Source organism: Dermochelys coriacea, chromosome 2 (genome assembly GCF_009764565.3).
Source record: "Dermochelys coriacea isolate rDerCor1 chromosome 2, rDerCor1.pri.v4, whole genome shotgun sequence".
NCBI lineage: Eukaryota > Metazoa > Chordata > Testudines > Dermochelyidae > Dermochelys > Dermochelys coriacea.
In genome coordinates this window covers 75,417,755-75,440,768 of record NC_050069.1, presented here as the reverse complement: position 1 = coordinate 75,440,768, position 23,014 = coordinate 75,417,755, and the positions used below count along the sequence as shown (strand labels likewise).

Sequence of the window (23,014 nt, the reverse complement as noted above, 5' to 3'; positions counted from 1 at the left end):
CAGAATACTGGTTCAAAACCATTTTTTGGTTTGATAGCCTGTAAGATGGCATTGTCGTCCTTGCAGTTTGGTCTGCTAAGAAAAAACAAAGGGGGGAATTAGCAATTCTCAATGGGTCCGGCCTTCAAGCAGGGCAGGGCTGCAAATAGTCTGGGCTCTGGCCTGCAACCAGGCAGAGTGGTAGTAGTTTATTTGCCCAACCTTTAAGCAGTGCGGGGCGGCAAGCAATCAAGGCTCTGGCCTGCAGTCAGGCAGAGCTGTAGCAGTTTATCCACCTAGTCTATGGGCTCCAGGAGAGGGGAGCACCAAGTACAGTCTATGGGGCTATGGCAGGGACACCTGAGGATTGCAGGCCTCCTGGCCTAAGGAGGGGGAGTACTGTCATCCCACGGATGTGGGGACGTGGGCCCACCCAGCTCCACTGCATCACAGCCCAGGGCCCTAACAGCGGCAGAGTGATCTGCCACTAGGTCAGCAGGGAATACACCTGCAACATGCTGATCGTGTTTCCGGTAGCACCACAGCCAGATGGTAGTCTGGCTCCCCTGTGCTGCTTCCTTCTCTTCCCTTTGGGTATACCTGCATCCAGAGGTCATCCTCAGTCTCCTCGGGATACTCTGCCAGGGGTAGTGGTCGCAGCACCTCAACATTGGTAGTGGCAGGGTCTCTGGAAGCTCAGGCTGGTCCTCAGGGCAGGGCAATGGTTCTCCTTGGCGTCCAACGCCAGCAGCAGGGAAGAAGTGTCTGTCTCCTTCAGCAGCTCCCTCTTGACTGAGGTACTAGGCGGGCCTTATATACTATCTCTTCCTGTCCTGCCCCTCTGCTTCCAGCATGCGGGACATAGCCCTCCTAGTTCCACCCACCAGGCAGCTTGTGGCGTCCCCTCTGCGTCTGCCTCTGAGGGAGGCCATGCCTCCTCACTAGATAGCAGTATAATAATAATTAAATAAGTAAAAAGGTCAAAATCAAAACAAACATTTAGAAATGATCACAATGAAACATTTGATTGACCTGAAACATTAATTTGAAACATTCTTTGGATTTTTGGTTCACAGATATTTTGGAGATTTTGACTTTTCATCCTGATTCAAGATGGAATATTTTTCAAAATCTTGAAAATGTTCACAGGATGGGAAAATGATTTCCCGTCCAGCTCTAATTGCTGGCTAGGTTCTGAGGTGGTGGAGTCAAGTTATCACTTAGCCCTTCATTCAAGTCTGCACACCAGATGGAAATTCACACTTATGGTGAACCTGGACATTCAGAGGAGATGCATTATTAGATAAGCACAAATATATTTTGCATAATGACAGGTTTCAAAGTAGCAGCCGTGTTAGTCTGTATTCGCAAAAAGAAAAGGAGTACTTGTGGCACCTTAGAGACTAACAAATTTATTTGAGCATAAGCATCCGATGAAGTGAGCTGTAGTTCACAAAAGCTTATGCTCAAATAAATTTGTTAGTCTGTAAGGTGCCACAAGTACTCCTTTTCTTTTTACAAATATATTTATTTTCTCTGACTACCTTTTGGAATGTACTGTGCTTAGGTACAGGTGGTCAGGCACCATAGATGATGATGGTGATGTTAGTCACCTCAATTTCAAGAATAAGGACGAGAAGCACAGTTTGTAATAATGGGTCTTCAAGTGACTCCATAGAGCAGTTCGGGAAGAAGAACGTACACATTGGCCACAGAGCCATTTGGCTAGTTGTGTTGATTGAGCTGCACATCGCTTCCATGCCTGGCGCTGTGCTTCCAACTGAAACTTGATTCTTCTCAAAGTCATGGACACCCACCCTTATAGCACGGCTCCAGGCATATGATCAATCGCTAGTTGCTCAAAGGAACCATATATAAACTTAAGATAGACTGTGAAAACTGAACTTGAAATAAATTGGAGGAGTGAGAAGTTTGAGAGAAGTTAGTTAGAGCCCAGGATTCTCTGGTGATGCTTCTTTCATGACATATTTTGTATCAGATGGGGTAAGTGTGAACATTAACAAATCTATTATTAAAAATACTGACATTTTGTCTTCTGATCTCATGAATAAAATTATTTTTTGACTATAAGTATATTAGTTTTAGAATGGGTTTTTTTTTCCCTTTTCATTTAGGAACTTTCAGTCCTTGTATTTGTGCATGTGTGAATACATAGACATCCCAGCATGGGATGATGTAAAAATTGAAAGTGGCTGGTAATACAAATAATGCTATTTATTTAGTATTGAAGGCAACAGATAACACATTCAAAGAATGTATGACCAGCAATTTGGGCAATAATTCGCCACTTCTACCTGTCAGTGACTCTCCAGACTTTTTATTATATAGACCAGAAAGAAAGAGCTCCCTTCAAGGAACACCCGCCCTGTCAAAATCTCACTTGTTGGTTTACAAATTGTTTAATTCTGTGGACCACTAGGAATGGATCCATGGTTGAAGAGTCATCCAGGCAACCTGGTTTAAGAGCCCTTGCTACATTCAACAGAAAACTCCTATTTCATGGAGAACCCCCAAGAGAGAAGTATGGAGATGCTGTAAGGCTGACAGTATTTTATCTCTTCTGGGGATACAAGCACTAGCTCTATGACACATTATTCAGCGGGCTAAGCATAAGTAATTTACATCTAAGCAGCTTCATTCTTGTAGGCCATAACTTTTATTTATTTTTTGTAATGCAATAAAGCCCATCAGAATTAGAACCCCGTTTTGTCAGATTCTACAGAAACACACAGGAGGACATGCTCCTTGCTCTGAAGAGCTCACGGTCTAATTTAAAGTAAGTAATGACAAGGGACTGTAACAAAGAATACGAGGAAACAAGGGAGAGACAATGAGGGTAACAGTAGTAAGCATTATGAGCAGGAAATGGAACCTTTAAAGACAAAATGTATGCTCCTCTCTTGACTTTAATGTTGTTAGATCTCACGCTTGACTGGCCAGGCCTGTTCAGTACTTGGATGGGAGACCTCCAGCAAAAACCCAAGTGCTACAGGAAATGCTGCTGGTGATTCTCTTCCTTCTGAATTAAGGCTGAGTCGAGCCAGAGCTAGGAACACCAGCATGATTATAGAATGATATGCAGTTGTAGGTACTCTTTTGGATAAAGCAAAATCAAAGTCTTCCACTTGTGCCATGAAATATTAAATCATCACTTTTGGCATCAGTAGATATTTAATTAAGTACCCTAGTCCAATTCAAATTTTCATGATTACCTTCTGTCTATCTAAATTGGTCCTGTAGTTTTGATTAGACGTGGTGCTTTTTTTCTCTTAGAGCAGTGGTTCTATGCAAACTGGGGGGTATGCATACTCCTGGGGGTACGCAGAAGTCTTCCAGGTCGTATGTCAACTCATCTAGATATTGGCCTAGTTTTACAACAGGCTACATAAAAAGCACTAGCGAAGTCAGTATAAACTAAAATTTCATGCAGACAATGACTTGTTTATACTGTTTTATATATGGTACACTGAAATGTAAGTACAATATTTATATTCCAATTGTTTTATTTTATAATTATATGGTAAAAATGAGAAAGCAAGCAATTTTTCAGTAATAGTGTGCTGTGACACTTCTGAATTTTTATGTCTGATTTTGCAAGCTAGTCATTTTTAAGTGAAGTGGAACTTGGAGTACTGAAAGGGGTACAAGAGTCTGGAAAGTTGAGAGCCACTGTCTTAGACTGTCTTGAAGTATTAAACTTATTCTGTGTTTCAGTGGTAGATAAATGGATTCTGTTTGCTTTCAAGGAAATTCTGTTTATGTAGGGTGAGCAGAAAATCTGAATCTATATCCATCATGCAGTTCATTTTTCAAGTATTTTAAGACTTGTTTGGGATGAAAGGCACTATGTAAATGTAGCCTTGTTATAAATTAAAATGGGACAAGGGCTTATTAGCCTTCTGCACAATGCTCAAAGAGGTGCAGTAGAACTTCTAACAGGGTGACATTTTAGAATTTATTCATCATGTGCCCTTTTCTATAGACTGAAGCATTTACTTATTCTTCAAGTGCTTGCTCACGTCAATTCCATTCTAGGCGTGTGCACGCCCATGTGCGCGGCTGTCAGAGATTTTTGCCTTAGCAGTACCTGTAGGGCCAGCTGCGGCATCCTCTGGAGTGCCGTGCTTCTGCTGTGGTATATCAGATGCCGTCGGCCCTACACCCTCTCAGTTTCTTCTGACCACCTGTGTTAGTCCGTCAGAGTGCCTCTCTAGCTTAGCAAGAGCTAGTGGTTGTCTACCATTTTGAACTTCATGCCTTAAGGTAGTTGTATTTAGTTTGTTTTGATAGTCTTACGTAGTTGTTAAGTGAGAATTAGTTAGTAGTTAGGGTCCCAGCGGGATTTTGTCCCAGGCAGGGCGTGCCCCGGTCTCCTAGGTTCAAGCCTTGCAGCAGGTCTGTGCCTGTGAGTGACCCCCACAGCAGCTGCCTTAAGTGCCTGGGGGAGTCGCATGTTAAGGAGCAGTGCTGGATTTGCAAAAACTTTCAGGCCCACACCAGAAGGAGCGGGACATCTGCCTCATGGCTCTCCTGGTGGAATCTGCCCTCCACCCAGCTTCCGAGCCATCCAGGCAGGTTGAAAAAAGTGCCTCGGCCTCCGTGCACAGTACACCACTGGCACCCAACTCTTCCCAATGGTCACCGGTAGCCATGACCAGCAAACAAACTCAGGCGTTGAGGGCTCCACCCTGGTCACTGGAAGGGAGTTTCTGTGGTATGGAGGGCCAGTTCAGCCTGTCACCACGGTCTCATCGGCGTGGCTGGGCACTGGAGCCCACTTTCTCGTCGGCAATACCGTAGTGGCAACATGGCCAGTGGCAAGCACAGTGGCCGTATTGGAGCATGTGGGGCGTACAGGTCATGACAATGCCTCCTTCATAGCACTCCTAGGTGGCCGCGACAGAACAGCAGGTGGTGGCTCCAGCATCACTAGACCTGGTACTAGAAGCCTGTTCTGAGGCCGGGGCCCTGTGCCTACCCCAAAGTCTCTTTCTCCAATGGTGATCGAGACCCAGCACCCCCCACCAGCAGTCCAGTCTTCCTCGTTATCCCCAGACTAGGCGGTCGTGGGACCTTCTAGAGCTAGCCAGCCGGATGACTTTAGGGAGCATCAAGCCCTTCTCCTGGTCGTGGGTTATGTTGGACCGCTGGGTCCTGGATATAGTGGCTCGGGGCTATACCTTGTCCCTCCTTCCCAACCCTGCATTTTCCTATCCCTCTTCAGGGACCCTTCTCACTAGCAGCTCCTGGGCTTGGGGGGCTATTGATCTGGACAAGGGGGGCCTCAGGCACATCCTGGACCTGCATGGCCTCAACAAGTCTCTCAATAAGTTAAAGTTCCGCGTGGTCTCCCTGGCCTCCATCATTCCTTCCCTGGATCCAGGGGACTGGTACTCCACTCTCGACTTAAAGGACGCTTACTTTCATGTCTCCATATTCCCAGGCAACAGATGCTTCCTGCACTTCATAGTGGCCAGGCGTCATTCCAGTTCATGGTGTTACCCTTTGGCCTGTCCTCGGCTCCCAGGGTGTTCATGAAATGCGTGGCGCCAGTAGTGGCTTACCTGATAGTCCAGATCTTCCCATATCTCGACAACTGGCTCTTCAAGGGCAGGTCTCCACGGCAGGTCCAGCAGAGCCTTGACCTGGTGTGATCCATCTGTGACTATCTGAGTCTGTTAATAAACACAGAAAAGTTCAAGTTAATGTCAGTCCACGCGAGCCAGGGCTTTCCTTCTGGAGGCACGCTTCCAGGCCATGTCGTACTTGATTGCCCATGTAAAGAGCCATCTGCTTACCACAGCCCACACACGCCTGCGACTGGTGGGTCAAATGGCCATGTGCACATATGTGATCAATCATGCCTGTCTTCATCTACGACCTCTGAAGGCGTGGCTGGTTTTGGTCTGTATCCCCAGAAGGCATGCCCTGGACCGAGTGGTTGCAGTGCCAAGCTGCGTCCTTTTTGTCCTTGGATTAGTGGCTGGATCTGGAGTCGGTGCTGCGGGGGGGTTCCCTTCGTGACCCTATCTCAGTCACTTAGCCTGGTTTCGGATGCATTTGAACTGGGTTGGGGAGCCCATCTGGGCGTACTCTACATCCAGGACCACTGGTTTCAAAGCGATCTTGTCCTTCGTATCAATGTCAGGGAGCTCAAAGCAGTTCGCCTGGCCTGCCAGGTGTTCTTGCCCCACCTGAAGGGCAGGATAGTACAGATCCTGGTGGACAATACAACCGTGAGGTACTACATCAACAGGCAAGACAGAGCCAGGTCTTCAGCCCTTTGTCAGGAAGTGCTCAGCCTCTGGAACTTTTGTGTGTGGTGTGCCATTCATCTGGTAGCCACCCACCTGCCTGGAGCCAAGAATGTCCTGGTATATCATCTCAGCAGCACCTTTCATCTTGCCACAAATGGTCATTCCATCCAGAGGTGGTCAGCCTGATCTTCTGCAGGTGGGGGACTTCCCAAGTGGATCTGATCACATCCAGACAGAACAGGAGGTGCCAGGGCAGGGGCAAAGGCTCCCTGTCGGACGCCTTCCTGATTCTGTGGTCAAGAGCGCTGATGTATGCCTTCCCGCCGGTGCTGCTAATCCACAGAGTCCTACCCAAGGTAAAGCAAGACAAGGCATTGATCATCTTCATAGCCCTGGCATGGCCTCATCAACACTGGTTCAGCATGCTGCTGAATCTCTTGGCAGCCACCCCGCTGCAGCTGCCTCTTCGGCTGGATCTGCTGTCATAGAACCATGGCAAACTGCTGTACTCAAACATGAAGTTGCTGCACTTGATGGCTTGGCTGCTGTATAGCTGAGTGCGGACAAACGGGCGTGTTCCGCTGGTTTCCAGCAGGTCCTGCTGGGCAGCAGAAGACAGTCCACTAGGGCTGCATATGTGGTGAAGTGGAAGGGGTTCACGTGTTGAGCCGTGGACCAACACATTCGTGCGGATCAGACCCCGCTGCAGGACATAACTGTACTGTTTACTGCACCTTAAGCAGCAGGGTCTGTCGCTATCTTCTATCAAGGTATATCTGGCGGCCATTTCAGCATTCCATCTGCCACTTGAAGGCTAGTTGGTTTTCGCCCATCCCATGACAGGGCGTTTCCTGAAGGGTTTGGAGCATTTTTACCTACATGTCCAAGACCCGGTACCCCCGGGACCTGAATCTTGTGCTGTCCAGACTCATGGATCCCCCCTTCGAATCCTTGGCTTCCTGCTCCCTTCTTCTTCTCTCCTGGAAGATCGCCTTCTTGGTCACTATAACTTCAGCCTGTAGGGTGTCCGAAATCAGGGCACTTGCGTCGGAGCCGCTCTATACAGTTTTCTATAGAGACAAGGTTCAGCTGCGTCTGCACCTGGCCTTTCTGCCCAAGGTCGTCTCCCAGGTCCACACTGGTCAAGACATCTACTTTCCAGTCCTTTGTCCAAAGCCTCATGCTATGGATGGGGAGCGCAGGCTGCATACCCTGGATGTCAGACGGGCACTGGCCTTCTACATTGATAGAATGAAGCCATTCCGTAAGTCAACACAGTTGTTCATTGCTATAGCTGGCAGGATGAAATGTTGCCCAGTGTCAGCCCAGAGAATCTCATCTTGGATCACGACCTGCATCCGCTTTTTCTGTGAGCTGGCAAAGGTGCCACTCCCAGTGATCGTGACGACTCATTCGACTAAGGCGCAGGCATCATCATCAGCCTTCCTGGCGCAGGTGCCGATCCAAGAGATCTGTCGGGCTGCAACCTGGTCATCTGTCCACATGTTCGCATCTCATCAAGACGATAATGGCTTTGGCAGAGCAGTGCTACAAGACTGTGAACTCTGAGCCTACCTCCGTTGATTCTGCTTGTAAGTCACCTAGAATGGAATTGACATGAGAAAACACTCAAAGAAAAAACGGTTACCTACCTTTTGTAACTGTTGTTCTTCGAATTGTGTTGCTCATGTCCGTTCCATTACTCACCCTCCTGCCCCTCTGTCGGAATGGTCTGCAAGAAGGAACAGAGAAGGTGTAGGGCCGGCAGCACCTGATATACCATGGCATAAGCACAGCACTCCAGAGGGCGCCACAGCCTGCCCTCGGGTACTGCTATGGGGTACCTCTAAAATCCCTAGGGGTACTGCTAAAATCTCCGACGGCCGTGCTCATGGGCATGTGCATACTTAGAATGGAATGGACATGAGCAACACATCCCAAAGAACAACAGTTATGAAAGTAACTGTTTTTTTGTTGATTTAACTGAATAAACTATATTGACAGATAATATTTCAAACTTTTTAACAATTTTAAGTAATAGTACAGTGTCCTCCTATGCACAAGAAATAAAATGACAAAGGCCATTTATAAAGAACAAGGCCTCAGAGAAGAGCTGGGGGCAGGGGGTGGGGCAAGGCTGTTCGATTTTCTGTAATTAGAAAATTGGCAATCCTAGTCAGAACAGAGCTGGGAACTGACCAGGACAGGGTGGTTCTCCCTCCATGGCCCCCATAGGGGGCTGGTCTGGGCCCCGCTCTGCCCCCTCGATGTTCCCCATACTCCCCTAAGAGGGTGCACCCCACAGTTTGAGGACCTCTGCACTAGACCCTCTCTGAAAAGTAAGAGAGCGGTAGAGCCATGACTGCCCCTGCACATACATAGTCCTCAGGTTTCCTAAGAGGGTGGGGCAGTGTTTGTGTTCCACAGGAGCTTTGGGAGGCATTTTGCTCCATACTTCTCTCAAGAGGTTTAAAAAATAAATAAAATACAAAAGTATTTAAGAGCTCAAATCAGTAACAAAATGATTGTGTAAGCTTAAGACTTATCAATACATTTAAACATAAAATATATGAAAATCTGCCTCACAGATACTTGTTTTCCAAGACCCAAATTCAGAGTTCCCATTAACCCTTGATGATATCAGCCATTCTACTGCATAGGAAACCCAAAATTCTAAACTAAAGACTAGTCAGATAAATTAAAAAAAAAAACCCAAATCATATGTATTTATGATTATAAGAGGCCAAACAAATACTATGTTAGTGATTTAGGATATTAAAAACTTTTTAAATCTTGAGTTTTTCTGTATAGTTTTAATTTCTTAGTGCCAGAGGTTGGGATTTCCTACTGAAAAGCAGTTACCCTGCAGAAGACGCACTGGGACTCACCAGTAATAAGTAGTTAATAGGTATAACATGGTGGCTTCGTAAAAACAAGATAATCAATTCCAGCTGTTTTTCTATTTAGTCATCCTTAGGATGCAAAATCAGGGACAGGATGAATTTACACAGTTAGCACATATTGTGAAAAAGAGGAAAAGCAAGCAACTTATCAATTCATGGTGAGAAAACTGCATACAATACACTCTCCCTCCTCCCCCCATGTCTTGTAAAGAACTGACTAAATCAAAGTTTGGGAAGCAAGGAGTCTCATATATACAGTATAGCATTTACCCAGCCTGCGAAGATACCGCATGTAACTGTTTTTACCAGTTTTGCTTGTTCATGACAGAAAAGTAGTAGTTAAATGAGAAAAATAACACACTGTGTTTGGGACTCCAAAAATAAAATATGCAAGAGAGGGAAAGGTCTTATTCAGTTTTTGGCATCATTGTGTTGTCAGTTTAAGCCAAGAAAGGTTGGTGTTCCTCACTGCTTGCCGATACTAGAAAGTTTATATACTTGATTGTTTCCCCCCTACCCCCACTTTGGAGGGAAAAAAATCTGTATGAATTATAGGGGGAAAATCTTTAATTTGCTATGCAGAATAGATCGTTCTGTTAACAACTCATCAAGAAAAAAAGATAAACAGGATTAACTGTTTACTTTAAGTGAGGAGAAGCCTGGTTGTTTTTCAGAAGAACACAATGTACTGTTGTATCTGGTTTCCAGAGTGATGTTTATCATAATTCCTTGTGCTGTGGTTGGTAGAGTGCTGGGAAGGCACTCCGCCCACTCACAGCTCTCTGGCTTTCTCTCTCCCATTGAGGCCTCACTGAAGGATTGTGCGTTTGAGTGAGCTGTCCTGTGTGATCTTTACTGCCTGTCATGAGCTGACATTGACCTAGAATAAAATAACAGGGGCCGTTTCCTGGAATTCTCAATGGACTGCTGAGAATTGCTACCATAACTCTTGTAAACAGTCTATACACACACACGCTCCCTCACTCGTACACACACCTATGAAACTGAGCCAATGAATGAGAGCAAGGAGAAAAACAACCAAGGGTGAAAAGAAACATAAGAAACCTCAAGGAAGAATTGAGTTGTATTTTTGCCAAACAAGGTCCCCAGAAAGCCTTCAGTTGTGATTTTCTTTGCTGTTTTTTTCTGCTGCTTATTTTGATGAATAATAGATACAGATTTTAGTATTGTTGAAAGAATTTCTTCCTGAATGCAGCTCCATAAAAAACTCTGCAGTGTTATATTGCACTCACATTACATGTTCACTGAAAATGAATGTTTTATTTATCTCTTTTGCTTTATGTTACCAGGAGTATATTTTTGAATGCCTTATCACTCTTCAGAATGTGGGCTGTTCCCTTTCTTTGTTGTTAAAGTTCGTTTTGTATTGTATTTTATAAATTCTTCTCACAGTCCATTCATAGTCTATGTGGCTTAAAAATGAATCCACTGTATTCACAAATGATGCACAGTTGAAAGATTCAGTGATGCCACTATATTGCTACACCATTCTTATTTTATTTCAGTGGCTACAATATTTGAAAAGTTCTTGCTGTATGTATTGTTAAAGGTACTTAAGTGATCTCTCAAAGATGCAGCTGTATTTCAAAAAGAATGGGCTTGAAAGCCTTTCACTTACAAAACTGCCCTTAATTTAAATGCAAGTTTAGTACATGGAAGGGCTTGTAGCAGGGTATGTCTTTCTAGGTACTTACATTGCCTCCATCCCTGCAGTATGTGTGCTCTTCCTGAGCATTTATTCTCACAACACCCTTGCGAGGGTAACATTTCTATTCTCACATTGTAGAAAAGAAACTGAGTCACAGAGGGAATGTGACTTGCCGAACATTAAACAAAAAACCTGTGCTAGAGCGAGGAGTTGAACTGTGATCTTTTTGGAATTGAGGGTACCCAGCAGTGCATAGAACAAAATCCTCTGTTAGCTCTCCATTGAAATATGCAATTGAACATTAAAACATTAAAAACGAAAACCAAACAATAAAGCCCTTAGTATCAGTCTTAGGTTGGTATGAGCCTATTCAGATTCATGGATAAAAGTGCTATTTAAGTGCCAAGATGATCATGATTGTATGTTAAATTTAGAATGTGATCTTCTCTTGGAGATTGGAGATTTCATATCACCCTAGATGGGTGGTATTCATCTGAGTCTGTAAAAAGAAAAGGAGTACTTGTGGCACCTTAGAGACTAACAAATTTATTTGAGCATAAGCTTTCGTGAGCTACGGCTCACTTCATTGGATGCATTTGGTGGAAATGCAATTCCACCAAATGCATCCGATGAAGTGAGCCGTAGCTCACGAAAGCTTATGCTCAAATAAATGTGTTAGTCTCTAAGGTGCCACAAGTACTCCTTTTCTTTTTGCGAATACAGACTAACACGGCTGCTACTCTGAAATCTGAGTCTGTCTTTCTTCACCATAAAGTTGTCCTGTTGTTTAATAAATTATTTTCTGTAGAAAAATGTTATCCTGTTCTAAGCTGATCCATACAAACAAATCAGGTAATTGTAATGAGACTCCATGTGGAAGCTATCCATAATTTAACATAGCAGTATATGATGGGAGTCTGCATTTACATCTTTTTTTTTTTTTAAACTATATTCTACCTATAATTTACTGCCACAACAGTACTGGCGACAGCAATTCTGAAACTAGGTGAAATGGTCTCGTATTTATTTACTTATATGTACCCAGAATGCTCTTCTTGTTCTTAGTTATTTTATAGCAATGCTGATGCTTGCACTCTGGAAACAAATGGAAATGATTGAAGATGCTTATGGATGTAGTTTTTTCTCATTGTATAATTAAGACTTTACCCTGGTGATGTATTCAGCATGGATCCAAACAAATTACAGAAAGTTATAAAATTATTGTCTTTTATGTCCCACTGGACTGTTTCCCCTGAAACTTCATCCAAGTTCTGAGATAAACATTTGAACAAATAACTGCTTTCTTTACCCCTCCTAGCCCCAACAACAGCTTGCTGGGAATGTTTGTTTCTATTTGATGTATTTTTTTTTGGCTGCAACTATTAATAGAATGATTTCAATATTCAGGAGTCCAAGACAGCCAAAACAACCAGAAAAATATCGAAAATATTTGCCAAATGCATCTCTCAAAGGGTTTGGAACTATAACTTAAGCTTGATATTGAGCTTGGGTAGATGACAGGACTGTCTTTTTATCGTTTGTAAATGTTTGTTTGTTTGTTTTTTAAATAAAAAGGGATCTCACAAAACTCAGTTACTGCGTAACTGGGCAATAAACTGGCAGATGAAATTCAGTGTTGATAAATGCAAAGTAATGCACATTTGAAAACATAATCCCAACTATACATACAAAATAATGGGGTCTAAATTATCTGGTACAACTTAAGAAAGCGATCTTGGAGTCATTATGGATATTTCACTGAAAACACCTGTTCATTGTGCAGCGTCAGTCAAAAAAGCATAGAATGTTAGAACCATTTGGAAAGGGATAGATAAGAAGACAGAAAATATCATAATGCCTCTATATAAATTCGTGGTTCACCCACACCTTGAATACTGCATGCAGTTTTGGTCACCCCATCTCAAAAAAGACACATTAAAATAGGAAAAGGTACAGGAAGGACAACAAAAATGATTAAGGAGAGTTTATAAAGAATTTTCAGCATGGAAAAGAGACTTGAAATCATGACTAGTGTGGAGAAAGTGAATAAGGAAGTGTTATTTCCCCTTCGCATTACACAAGAACCCGGAATCACCCAGTGAAATTAATACTTAGCAGGTTTAAAACAAACAAAAGGAAGAACTTCTTCACACAATACACAGTCAACTGTGGAACTTGTTGCCAGGAGATGTTGTGAAGGCCAAAACTATAAGGGAGTTCAAAAAAGAACTAGAAAAGTTCTTATCTGTGAACATATAAAAGAGAATCAAATGTCAGGAGTTTAAGAATTACAGGAAAGTGAATTACAGAGAATGTGGTTCGGTGAATTTAAAACATTGCATTGGTGCCGTATTAAAAAAATAGGAAACTGCATAGGAAAAATGTATTCTGTTGAAAATGATTGTCCAGTTCAACTTCTGGAACCAGTGCTCTTGTCTTTACAAATATAAATAGTCCATTTCTGTGCCACATGCTATCTCCATGGCGTATTGCTTATGTTCAGCTCTCACCAGATATTTGGAGTGTTCCACATTGACTGGGAAAATTTAAATTGCCATGCAGCTCCAGTCATGTGTATGTTTGGCATTAACAACATAGTCTGGCCACCACATGGCTCCTACAGGCCTGTTCCTTCCGACAGAAGCAGTTTTTATCAGCTCCTTTTCCTCAAGGCATAAAAGCAACAAAAAAGGCAGTGGAGGAATAACCTGGGTAGAAAAATGGAGAAAGCAGTCAGACAGGGGAAGGCTATAAAAGTCCTAGTCGAAGGTATATTTAATTTTCCAGGTTTGAGCTGCACTTGTTGATTCTTTGAAGAAGTGGGGAAAAAAGACCATTTTTTAAATACTGCCATCAAAACACAAATAACTAGATAAATGCAAAGAATGTACAGAACCTAAGGACACTACAAAATGTGTCATTTACTTTGTATAAACTTTCTGCTGTATGTATGCATGGTGAGAAAGTAATTGCTAAGAATGTTTTACTAAACATTTTGGAGGTCTCTGCTACATATTTGTTATTTAGGATGTTATTTCCCTGGCCATATTTGGCTGGGGTCATGGATTTTTTTCTCAGCTCCGCCACTACTGTGCTGATTTGTGGACAGATCATTTAAACTCTGGGCATCAATTTCCCCATCTATAAAATGAGGACACAGCTATTTACTCTCCACTATAGAGTTCTTTGAGATCTGTGAATTAAAAAGGCTGTTTGGTAGCTAAGTATTAATAGTATCATTTTTTTTATCGGTATCCTTCAAATTGTAGTTATTGCTGATCTATAAAACATCCCTGTCTGTGGCGGCAACAAATGATGTGCATTTTAAAAGAGAACAGAACAATCTGAGTCTGCAGTGGCAATAATACAGTAGAGCGTTACTATTTAAATGGAGATATTAAGCAATTTGTGGTCCATTGAATATGGTATTTTTTACAGGAAAATCCCTGTGTTGTTTCAGGATAAACAAGCTGATCATAGTCCCACAGTATTTTCAGATCTGTAGGGTTGCCACTCTCTAATTGCTGGTAACTGGACCACTGCCCTGCCTCTTTCCCCAAGGCCCTACCCCTGCTTCACCTCTTCCCCCAAGGCCTTGCCCCTGTCACTTGCTCCTTTCCCCGCAGCCTCGCCCACCCCCTGTTCCTCGCTGGATCATCTTCACCTCCCTCCCTCCCCAGCTGGGCTTCCTCTGCCCTGGTGCTCAGAGGGGAGCTGTTGCAGCCTGACAAGGAGGTGGCCCTGGCTGACAGGGGCTGACGCAGGTTAATGACCCGGTGCCTCCCCTGACCCACAGTAACCGGGCTTTTGGTGTCCAGTCTGTACACTGCCAGGTGCCCTTTTCAACCAGACTTTCTGGTTGAAAACCGAGCACCTGGCAATCCTAAATGGTACCCTGACACAGAAGCCAAAAAACAGACTGTCTGGGTAAAACCCGGATGGGTGCCAACCCTGTCTGTATCTCCAGCTCTGATTTTTTTCAAGGACAGGTACAATGAGCAGAAGAACTGCTTTGTTTGCATGATGGTGGGTGGCTTCTTGTATGCATGTGTGAATTTCAGATAAGTTAAATCGAGCTTGGGTGGTATCCTGAAGGTTACAGTATGAATCTAAGCTATGCTTACAGGAGTTAAGGAGCTCCACCTTGAGACTTGACTAGACAAGTTGCTGAATTGGAATTGTGTAGGCAGAGTGTTGTGCCTGTGGTGATTGAGGGAGCGGGGAGTGTTTTTAGGTGTGCTTTATGTCTCTGCAAGGAGCACACAAAAATAGATAAGAAATCTTCCCCAGCAAAGAAGGATAATCAACACTACCCTACCTTGATGGTTGAGATAAAGGATGAGCAAAATTTGGAGTTAACATAAGGCTTGTATGTGCTTTCCCCTTCCCTCCAGTCTCTCTCCCACTCTCCTGACCCTCGCTTCCTTTCCCTTCTAAAGAAACAACAACTAACAGTGTCCCTTTTGCATACTGTAGGAGATTTGTTGGGGACTCGCATGCACAAATTTCTGCCTGCCTTTCTTTCTCACCACAGTCTGGAGTGTGTTCCTTAAAATGTGAATAAACAAAAAGTCTGTGTGGTCCTTTTACCTTTTGATAAAACACAGTTACTTTTAGTTCAGTTCTGTTTATGACAAATCTGCTACGTATTTCTACAAGATGTGGACAAGAGCAACTGCAGCATCTTCATTCAGTGCCTTCTTGCTCCCCACCCTCAGTCATTCTCTCCTCTTTTCCTGGGCTAGGCATATTTTTCGATATTGTTCCTCTCACTGGCAGAGATAGTGGAGGTAATTGTCAACTGTGGAATGATTAAACACAAGGGGGTTCTACTCACGCCCATCCTTCCAGAAGACTTAAGTGCAAGATACAAGGCAGCGCCATAGATGTATGGTGTATTTCATGTATAATTAAAAAGAAGAAAATGGAGTTTTACTCCTTCACTGTGAAGGGTGTCTAATTAGGAGGGGCACAGCAGTGCAATCGTGTAATCATCTCCACATTTCCAGTGGGAAATATTTAGTCCTTAATATTACTTCAGTCATAAAAATAATGCAAAGTAATCAGCCTCTCCTACTCCCTCCCCCATTCCCCATGGCTTTTAGGAAATTAACAAAATCTTCCCAAGGTTTAAAATAAGACTCACTGTGTCATTACATTTAAAAAAAAAAAAACTGACTAAGCTCTGCTTCATTTCTTATCATTGCCTGCCCTTGCCCCCTTTGCTCTTATCAATGAGTCAGACCTCACTTCTTCCTTAGTTGTCTTCTCACACTCTCATCTTCATACCGTCTCCCATGTCACCCTCCAGGATAGAACTAACTCTCTATTTGATCTCCACAGGGGTCTTTTTTTCCACATCCTTCCTTTAAATTCAGTACTTCTGTAGGGCCACCTTCCAGATAGGGTGACCAGATGTCCCGATTTTATAGGGACAGTCCCGATTTTGGGGTGTTTTTCTCATATAGGCACCTATTATCCCCCATCTCCTGTCCCGATTTTTGACACTGGCTATCTGGTCAGCCTACTTCCAGACCATTCTAGTGCACTCCTTTTATAAGAATCACATTCGTCCCAAATGATTTGATTTTTATAAGTGGTTGATTCTTGCAAGTGGAGTAGTTTGGTTACTGTAGGAATGATTTTGTCCCAGTGGGTTTGATCACTGTATGCAATTGATTCTTCTATCAGTGAGTCTTATAAATTGAGTGCACTGTATCTTGAAAAAGAGGGTATAGGCCCACAACACATGCACAGACACCATTGATTAATAGTAATGTTTTTTCTTTTATATTAGTTCAGAAATATGTATAGCAACAAACAAGTGTTAAACATTTATTTAGAAAATGTACAATGTTAGTCAAGCTGTTAATGCATATTGCACTTTATGGAGAGATGGATTTGTGGTAAATACATGGCTGAATTTTCATAGATAAGTAATATAGTTCTGAACAATTAGTTTTTGGATTACATATTTGATCTCTTGTAATTTAGGTTTCAAGTTTGTTCCGCATAGTGGTTCCAAAGATAAAAAACTGGTATAAATTGTTGCTTAATTTTTTATATATTGTTTGATTGAGAACTAAATTTTGAGAGTATCTGATGAAATGTGGACCTACATTATAATATGAGAAAATGATGTGAATTCAGAATTTATTTCAGAAAACTAAAGTAAATATAGATAATAGAATCCTCTGTAAAGCATAGCTGCCATGCATCAACATCCTCAAGGAGCCAGTAGGTTGCATCCATTCATGGTGGTACTGGTAATAGTGTATGAATGGATCTGTAAGAACTGAGCCAGCTGCACCTAAAATGACATCAAGAGTTCTGTTAATACATTTCTGGGTCCTGTTGTGCTGGTAGGTTGTTTTTATTGTAGGAGTGAAGAGGAAAATTGATGTCATTAATTAGATACTTGTAGCATTAGGCTGATTTTCTGTCCTTCCACAGTGAGAGATGCTGGGTCTAAGATCAGTACTGTCTCAGGTTTTTTCATTATATCCCTTGTACTTGTAAAAAAGTTTTAAGGAGGTGAATATTTTTTGTGATGTCCTCAATCATGTTGTTAGTCTGTGATGTTCCTTATCTTGAGTGCCAATCTGGAATTCAGTTTTGCAAATAAATCTATGTGCTAATCTCAATTTAGACTTGTGTATACTAGAGTAATCCTAACCACTATTTGGTGCCCCCAGCATATTTGTAATAACCCACATGCCCACTTACACACATTCTCCAAATAATGCAAAAGCAATCACATAGGCATTTGGATTAGACTAATGGTGAGCAAAGATACTGTCTGTGCTTCTCTACTGTACCGGTAATCACTGATGCAGTACTATTGTGGATTGGATTGTGGGTGTTGTAGCTCCAATGGTACAATTCTCCACTACCATTCCACATCCATCACTGCTCATGTGTCCCGTCTGGTGTTCTTTATGCTCTTGACTATACATGAGCCAAGTTTGCTAAAAGCCACTTGTCTGTAAAAATAACACTGCACACAATGTGGGGCTCATTTGTACACTATATTGTAACGATCAACTTCTTCAGCAGCAACTGAGTTCATTTTGCTTCAGCCATTAGACTTTCTCAGTGGCCTTAATATGAGCATACTGCTATTTGGCCTGACGCTGACTTGCAGGCACTAAAGTCTATCTCAAGAAATGAGAAGGATCCAGTGCTTCTTAAAAGAACATTGGCATCACCAAGTGTCTGAGGTAATAGCTGAGATAGACCTCACTTGAAGTGGCAAGCAAGTTCTGTGAAAAGAGTAAGGGTCGATAATAATAGATCCAGTGTGGAACAAAAAAATGTATCAGTTTTTTGATAGGCTGGACCGAGTCCTTGGTATGAAGCCCAATATGCTTCTGGATAGCATGGAGGCTCCATGTATAGTACGGGTGAGAGATGAGGAGAAAGCTAATTCCATGGATCCAGAGGGATGAGGAGATGAACTAAGAGATACCTGACTCTCTCTACCTTTCACTGGTTGCAGTCCTTTCTCGGTGATTAGATGTTTTTAAAATGTGTTTGTGCTCTACCAGTGGAGGATCTTCAGTAATGGTGCTCACATGCTTGGACTGACCTACAAGGATATTTCACAGGAAGCCCCTCTAAAACCTCTTGAAACAGTGCCTGCACTTCTAAAATTTATCTTAATTCTACCTTCTATCACACCTCTTAGTTTCCTCCAAAAAGGAATCAAGTGTCTCTAGATGTTGGAGGCATCTTCACTGTCTGCAAGGGTGCTCCATAACTCCTTTCCCTCTTGAAAGGTCTCCTTGCTCAATTCCGCCCCACCCCCCCTCCCACCGCCCCCCCCCCGGGCAGTGAAACTAGTTTTGTATCCAGCAGCCTTGTTCATGCACTCTTCTATGAGTCATACTATCTTAGCTGCTAATCTCTGATGTGGAACCTTGTGATGAAATACCTTTTTGAAAATCTAAATATACTTCATCCACTGACTCTCCCTTATCTACCATGATAGTGATATCTTCAAAGAATTCCAGCAGGTTAGTTAAGCATGACTTCCCAAGCTTGATTCCATGTGGGCTGTCCTTAATCGCACTGCTTATTTAGGGGTACTCTTACCACATTCCTGAAGATGGTTTCCAAGTGTTTCTATACAACAAATGTTAAACTCACTGATGTATCGTTCTATGTTTTGTTTGTTTTTTATTCTTTTATTTAAATAATTGGGTTGTGTTTTCCAATTTCTAATCCTCTGGGTCACTCTGATTTCAATTATTAAATTAAAAAAATATATCCATCAGTTTCCTTTTTCTTGGCTTTTGTTCATCTCATCAAATCCAGTGTTTTATTTAAGTGGATCAAATATATTTACAACCAGTTTTGTTATCTGTGCATACCATCTATCAGTTCTAGAAGATTCATCCCCACTTCGAGCAGATCTGTACTCTCTCTTTACAGACAAAGGAACAAAGTATTACTTATCTACTGTTTCCTAATCTCCAATGGTAAATCCTTTAATTCCATTTTCATTTGTTCTCCATAGCTTTTGTTATCCTTTGTCTATTGCAAATATATTTGAAAAAAATCTTTAGTGCTATTGTTGTTTTAATGTATTATTTGTCCCAGAGTCCATTATATGCAAAGTGCTTTCAAAGTATTTTAGGCTAATCCCTACTCTGAGGAACTCACAATCAAGTTTTCTGAAATTTGTTATCTATTGTTTCATAATTGTGAGCAATTTGCTAACAGAGAAACATTAAACATTATTTTTCAGATCATGCCTCCTTGTTCAGGATGCCTATGGAATGTTCAGTGAAGTGCAGTTGCAGACCCTATGTTCTTCAGAGGACATTGAACAGCATAGCCAGAGATGGGAAGGAAAATCCTGCACTTTAGCTGGAATAAGAATTTTGCAGAGAACCACAAGGGGAAGGTGAGAACAATCCCCTGAAAAAGTACGCTGTGTACTGTGGCAGAGGTGATGTCATTTTATTTAGTTAAGGATCAAGATACTTCGAAACACAAGGCAGACTTTGTTTGATTTGATATTATAATTACCATTTGTAGAACACCATGCCGGTAGTAGAGCAATAAAGAAAAAATATAATATTTGAACAGCTATACTCAATCAGCATAAGCAAGTTTAGATAATATTAAGCATTTCCCAGGAAAAGGGGTGGAGGAGGAGAAGCAAGCTCATTATTGTTTATATTATGAATGGTTTTCCTCACTTCTAATAAGATTCAAAGACTCAAAAAGACAGATAAGACCTTAGAGGTAACTCAGTCCATCTCCTTCCCACTACAGGATTGGTCTCTACTGTACATTTTCTACAGTTTTGTCCAGTTTGCTTTAAAATGTCTCAAGTACTGCAGTTTCTTCTAGTATAAAAAGGCCTTTTCAGGCCTTAGCTACACTTGCAGATGTACAGTGCTGTGAGTTAAACCCATCTTCGTACAGCTGAGTAGGGAAAGCGCTGCAGTCTGTCCACATTGGCAGCTGCCAGCGCACTGTCATGGCCACATTTGCGGCACTTTCAGCCACATTGGGAGCGATACATTATGGGCAGGTATCCCACAGAGCATCTCTTCCCATTCTGGCGTCGTGGGTTGTGCGAAGGGGGTCTGGGGTGCGGGGCATTCTGGGACCCGTCCCAACGCCCCTTGATGCATTGCTTCGCATCCCAGCAATCCCTGTGTTTCCGTCCACATTTGGCACTTCTTTCAACAGTTTCTGTGCAGTGCGATCTGAGTTCCGTTTCAGTCTGCGGGAAATGGAGCCCGACCTGTTGAGGAATATGCTGACGAGTCTCGTCAGCACATCATGTTTGGCAGTCGAGCTATTCCTTAAGATCCAAAGTGATAGTGAGGAGTCTGACGATGATATCGAGTGGCGTAATGCGTACGACACGAGATTGCTTGTGGCATTCACAGACATGCTCGTCACTGTGGAACGCCGCTTTTGGGCTCTGGAAACAAGCACTGAGTGGTGGGATCACATTGTCATGCAAGTCTGGGATGATGAGCACTGGCTGCAGAACTTCCGGATGAGAAAAGCCACTTTCATGGGACTGTGTGAGGAGCTCGCCGCCATCCTGCGGCGCAAGGACACAAGATTGAGAGTTGCCCTGACGGTGGAGAAGCAGATGGCTATTGCAGTCTGGAAGTTGGCAACTCCAGACAGCTACCGATCGGTCGCGAACCAGTTTGGAGTGGGAAAGTTGACCGTTGGACTCGTGTTGATGCAAGTTTGCAGGGCCATTAATCACATCCTGCTCAGAAGAACTGTGACTCTGGATAATGTGCAGGACATTGTGGATGGCTTTGCACAAATGGGTTTCCCTAACTGTGGAGGGGCGATAGATGGGACGCATATTCCTATTCTGGCACCTAGCCTCCGAATACATTAATCGGAAGGAGTATTTCTCTATGGTTCTCCAGGCGCTTGTGGCTCACCATGGGCGTTTCATTGACATTAACACAGGCTGGCCCGGAAAAGTGCATGACGCACGCATCTTTCGGAACACTGCCCTGTTCAGGAAGCTGCAGGCCAGGACTTTTTTTCCAGAGCGGAAGATCACAGTAGGGGAAGTCAAAATGCCCATTGTGATCCTTGGAGACCCCGCTTACCCGTTAATGCCTTGGCTCATGAAACCCTACACAGGGAGCCTTGACAGCAGCAAGGAACAGTTCAACTACAGGCTGAATGGTGCTGAATGAACTGTGACGTGTGCTTTTGGCCGTTTAAAGGGCTGCTGGAGATCTCTGTATGGAAAGGTGGACTTGACCGAACACAGCATCCCTGCGGTTATATCTGCGTGCTGTACCCTCCATAATATTTGTGAAGGGAAGGGTGAAATCTTCACTCAGGCATGGACCTCCGAGGTTCAACACCTGGAGGCTGAATTTGCACAGCCAGAGAGCAGGGCTATTAGAGGGGCCCAGCGTGGGGCTGCAAGGATTAGGGATGCCTTCAGGTAGCAATTTGAGGCTGAAAACCACCAGTAATGTCTGGTGCCCTGCATGGGAGTGAAATGTAGTGGTTCCAATCTTACTAGGAATCTGTGTTTGCTAAGCTGACTTGCAGTGTCTGTTTCTTTCCTGGGCTAAGGTATCTTTTACTTTATGCAATAATAAAGAATGTTTTCAAAGCCAAAAAATCCATTTATTGAAAAGAAACACAACTGCTTGGGAAACAGAAAGGCAAGGGGGTGGGGTAGGGAATGGTTCAATCATAGATTTGCATATGTCCTGTTCTCATACTCAGCCTTCCTGTCTGGAGTGCTGTGCAATGAGTGCTGCACTTCAGGATGGCTGTAATTCAGGATAGGGGTTGAGGGCAGTGGGTAAGGGTCGTAGTTTTCAGGGCTGGATGGTGAAGCTACAGGTATTGGAGGTAGCGGTGGTGATAAGAACCCAGATGTTGGGGAAAATGGGTTGGAGGTGACCTGGGGGCACAAGGGAAAGAGTTTTGGGACAACAGCTGCAAGGGGGGTGCGGGCGCTGTAGTGCTCCGCCTGCATGGCTACGAGCACCTGGATAGAGTTCGCTTGGCACTCCATGATGCTTATCAGCCGATCCGTGCTTTGCTGCCGGAGCTCCACGCTTTGCCACCGGTGCACTGCATTTTCCTGGAGGATCCTGCTTTTGCTCTTCCTCCACTCCTGGGCTTTTTGATTCTCTTTAGGAGATTGCTGCATCACTTCTTGCAGCATGTCTTCTTTGCTTTTTCGTGATCTCTTCCTGAGTCTTTACAGTCTCTCGGCCTGCTAAGATAACACGGACTGCTAAGATCTCAAGGTTGCATCTGTGAAGGCAAAATGCAACACTTAACAGAGGCAGCATTGTTTTTACCAGACACAGTAATGATTCCCCCGAACTTAAGGAGGGCACACACAGTCTACACAATAGCATAATTTTCCCGTCCCAAAGAGAGCTCACATAACTCACAGGAGCCCCAAAATGATGAGTAAGCACAGGGTTGGGGCGACTGATTGTTTCACGGCTGTACTGTCCTCTGGGTTTCTGTGCCTTGGGGAGAGCCAATAGCAGCATGGGGCATCTATACTGAACGCTGTCCCAACATTTTCTACAGGAGTCCGTTCTGGAAGATATCTCATTGCTGAGGGTGACCTGGGAAGCAAGGGAGGGTCTTCTACTGCAATGCAGCTTCTGCTCTGGCCCATATGCAGCTTGCCTGTGTGCAGCAGT

At 43.4% G+C, this 23,014-nt stretch overlaps 1 protein-coding gene across 6 annotated transcripts in view; it reads left to right on the top strand.

Moving 5' to 3' along the window:
* The window catches only part of SPIDR (scaffold protein involved in DNA repair), a 318,808-nt gene that overhangs the window by 255,812 nt on the left and 39,982 nt on the right, over window positions 1-23,014 (top strand). For 5 of the 6 annotated variants that reach the window (XM_038388517.2, XM_043507888.1, XM_043507889.1 and 2 more), the window contains one exon: window positions 19,579-19,737. The exons of the other annotated variant lie outside the window; for it this stretch is intronic. In XM_038388517.2, coding sequence (XP_038244445.1) covers window positions 19,579-19,737 — 159 coding nt within the window. The remainder of the gene's footprint in view (window positions 1-19,578; window positions 19,738-23,014) is intronic. 6 annotated transcript variants of the gene reach the window in all.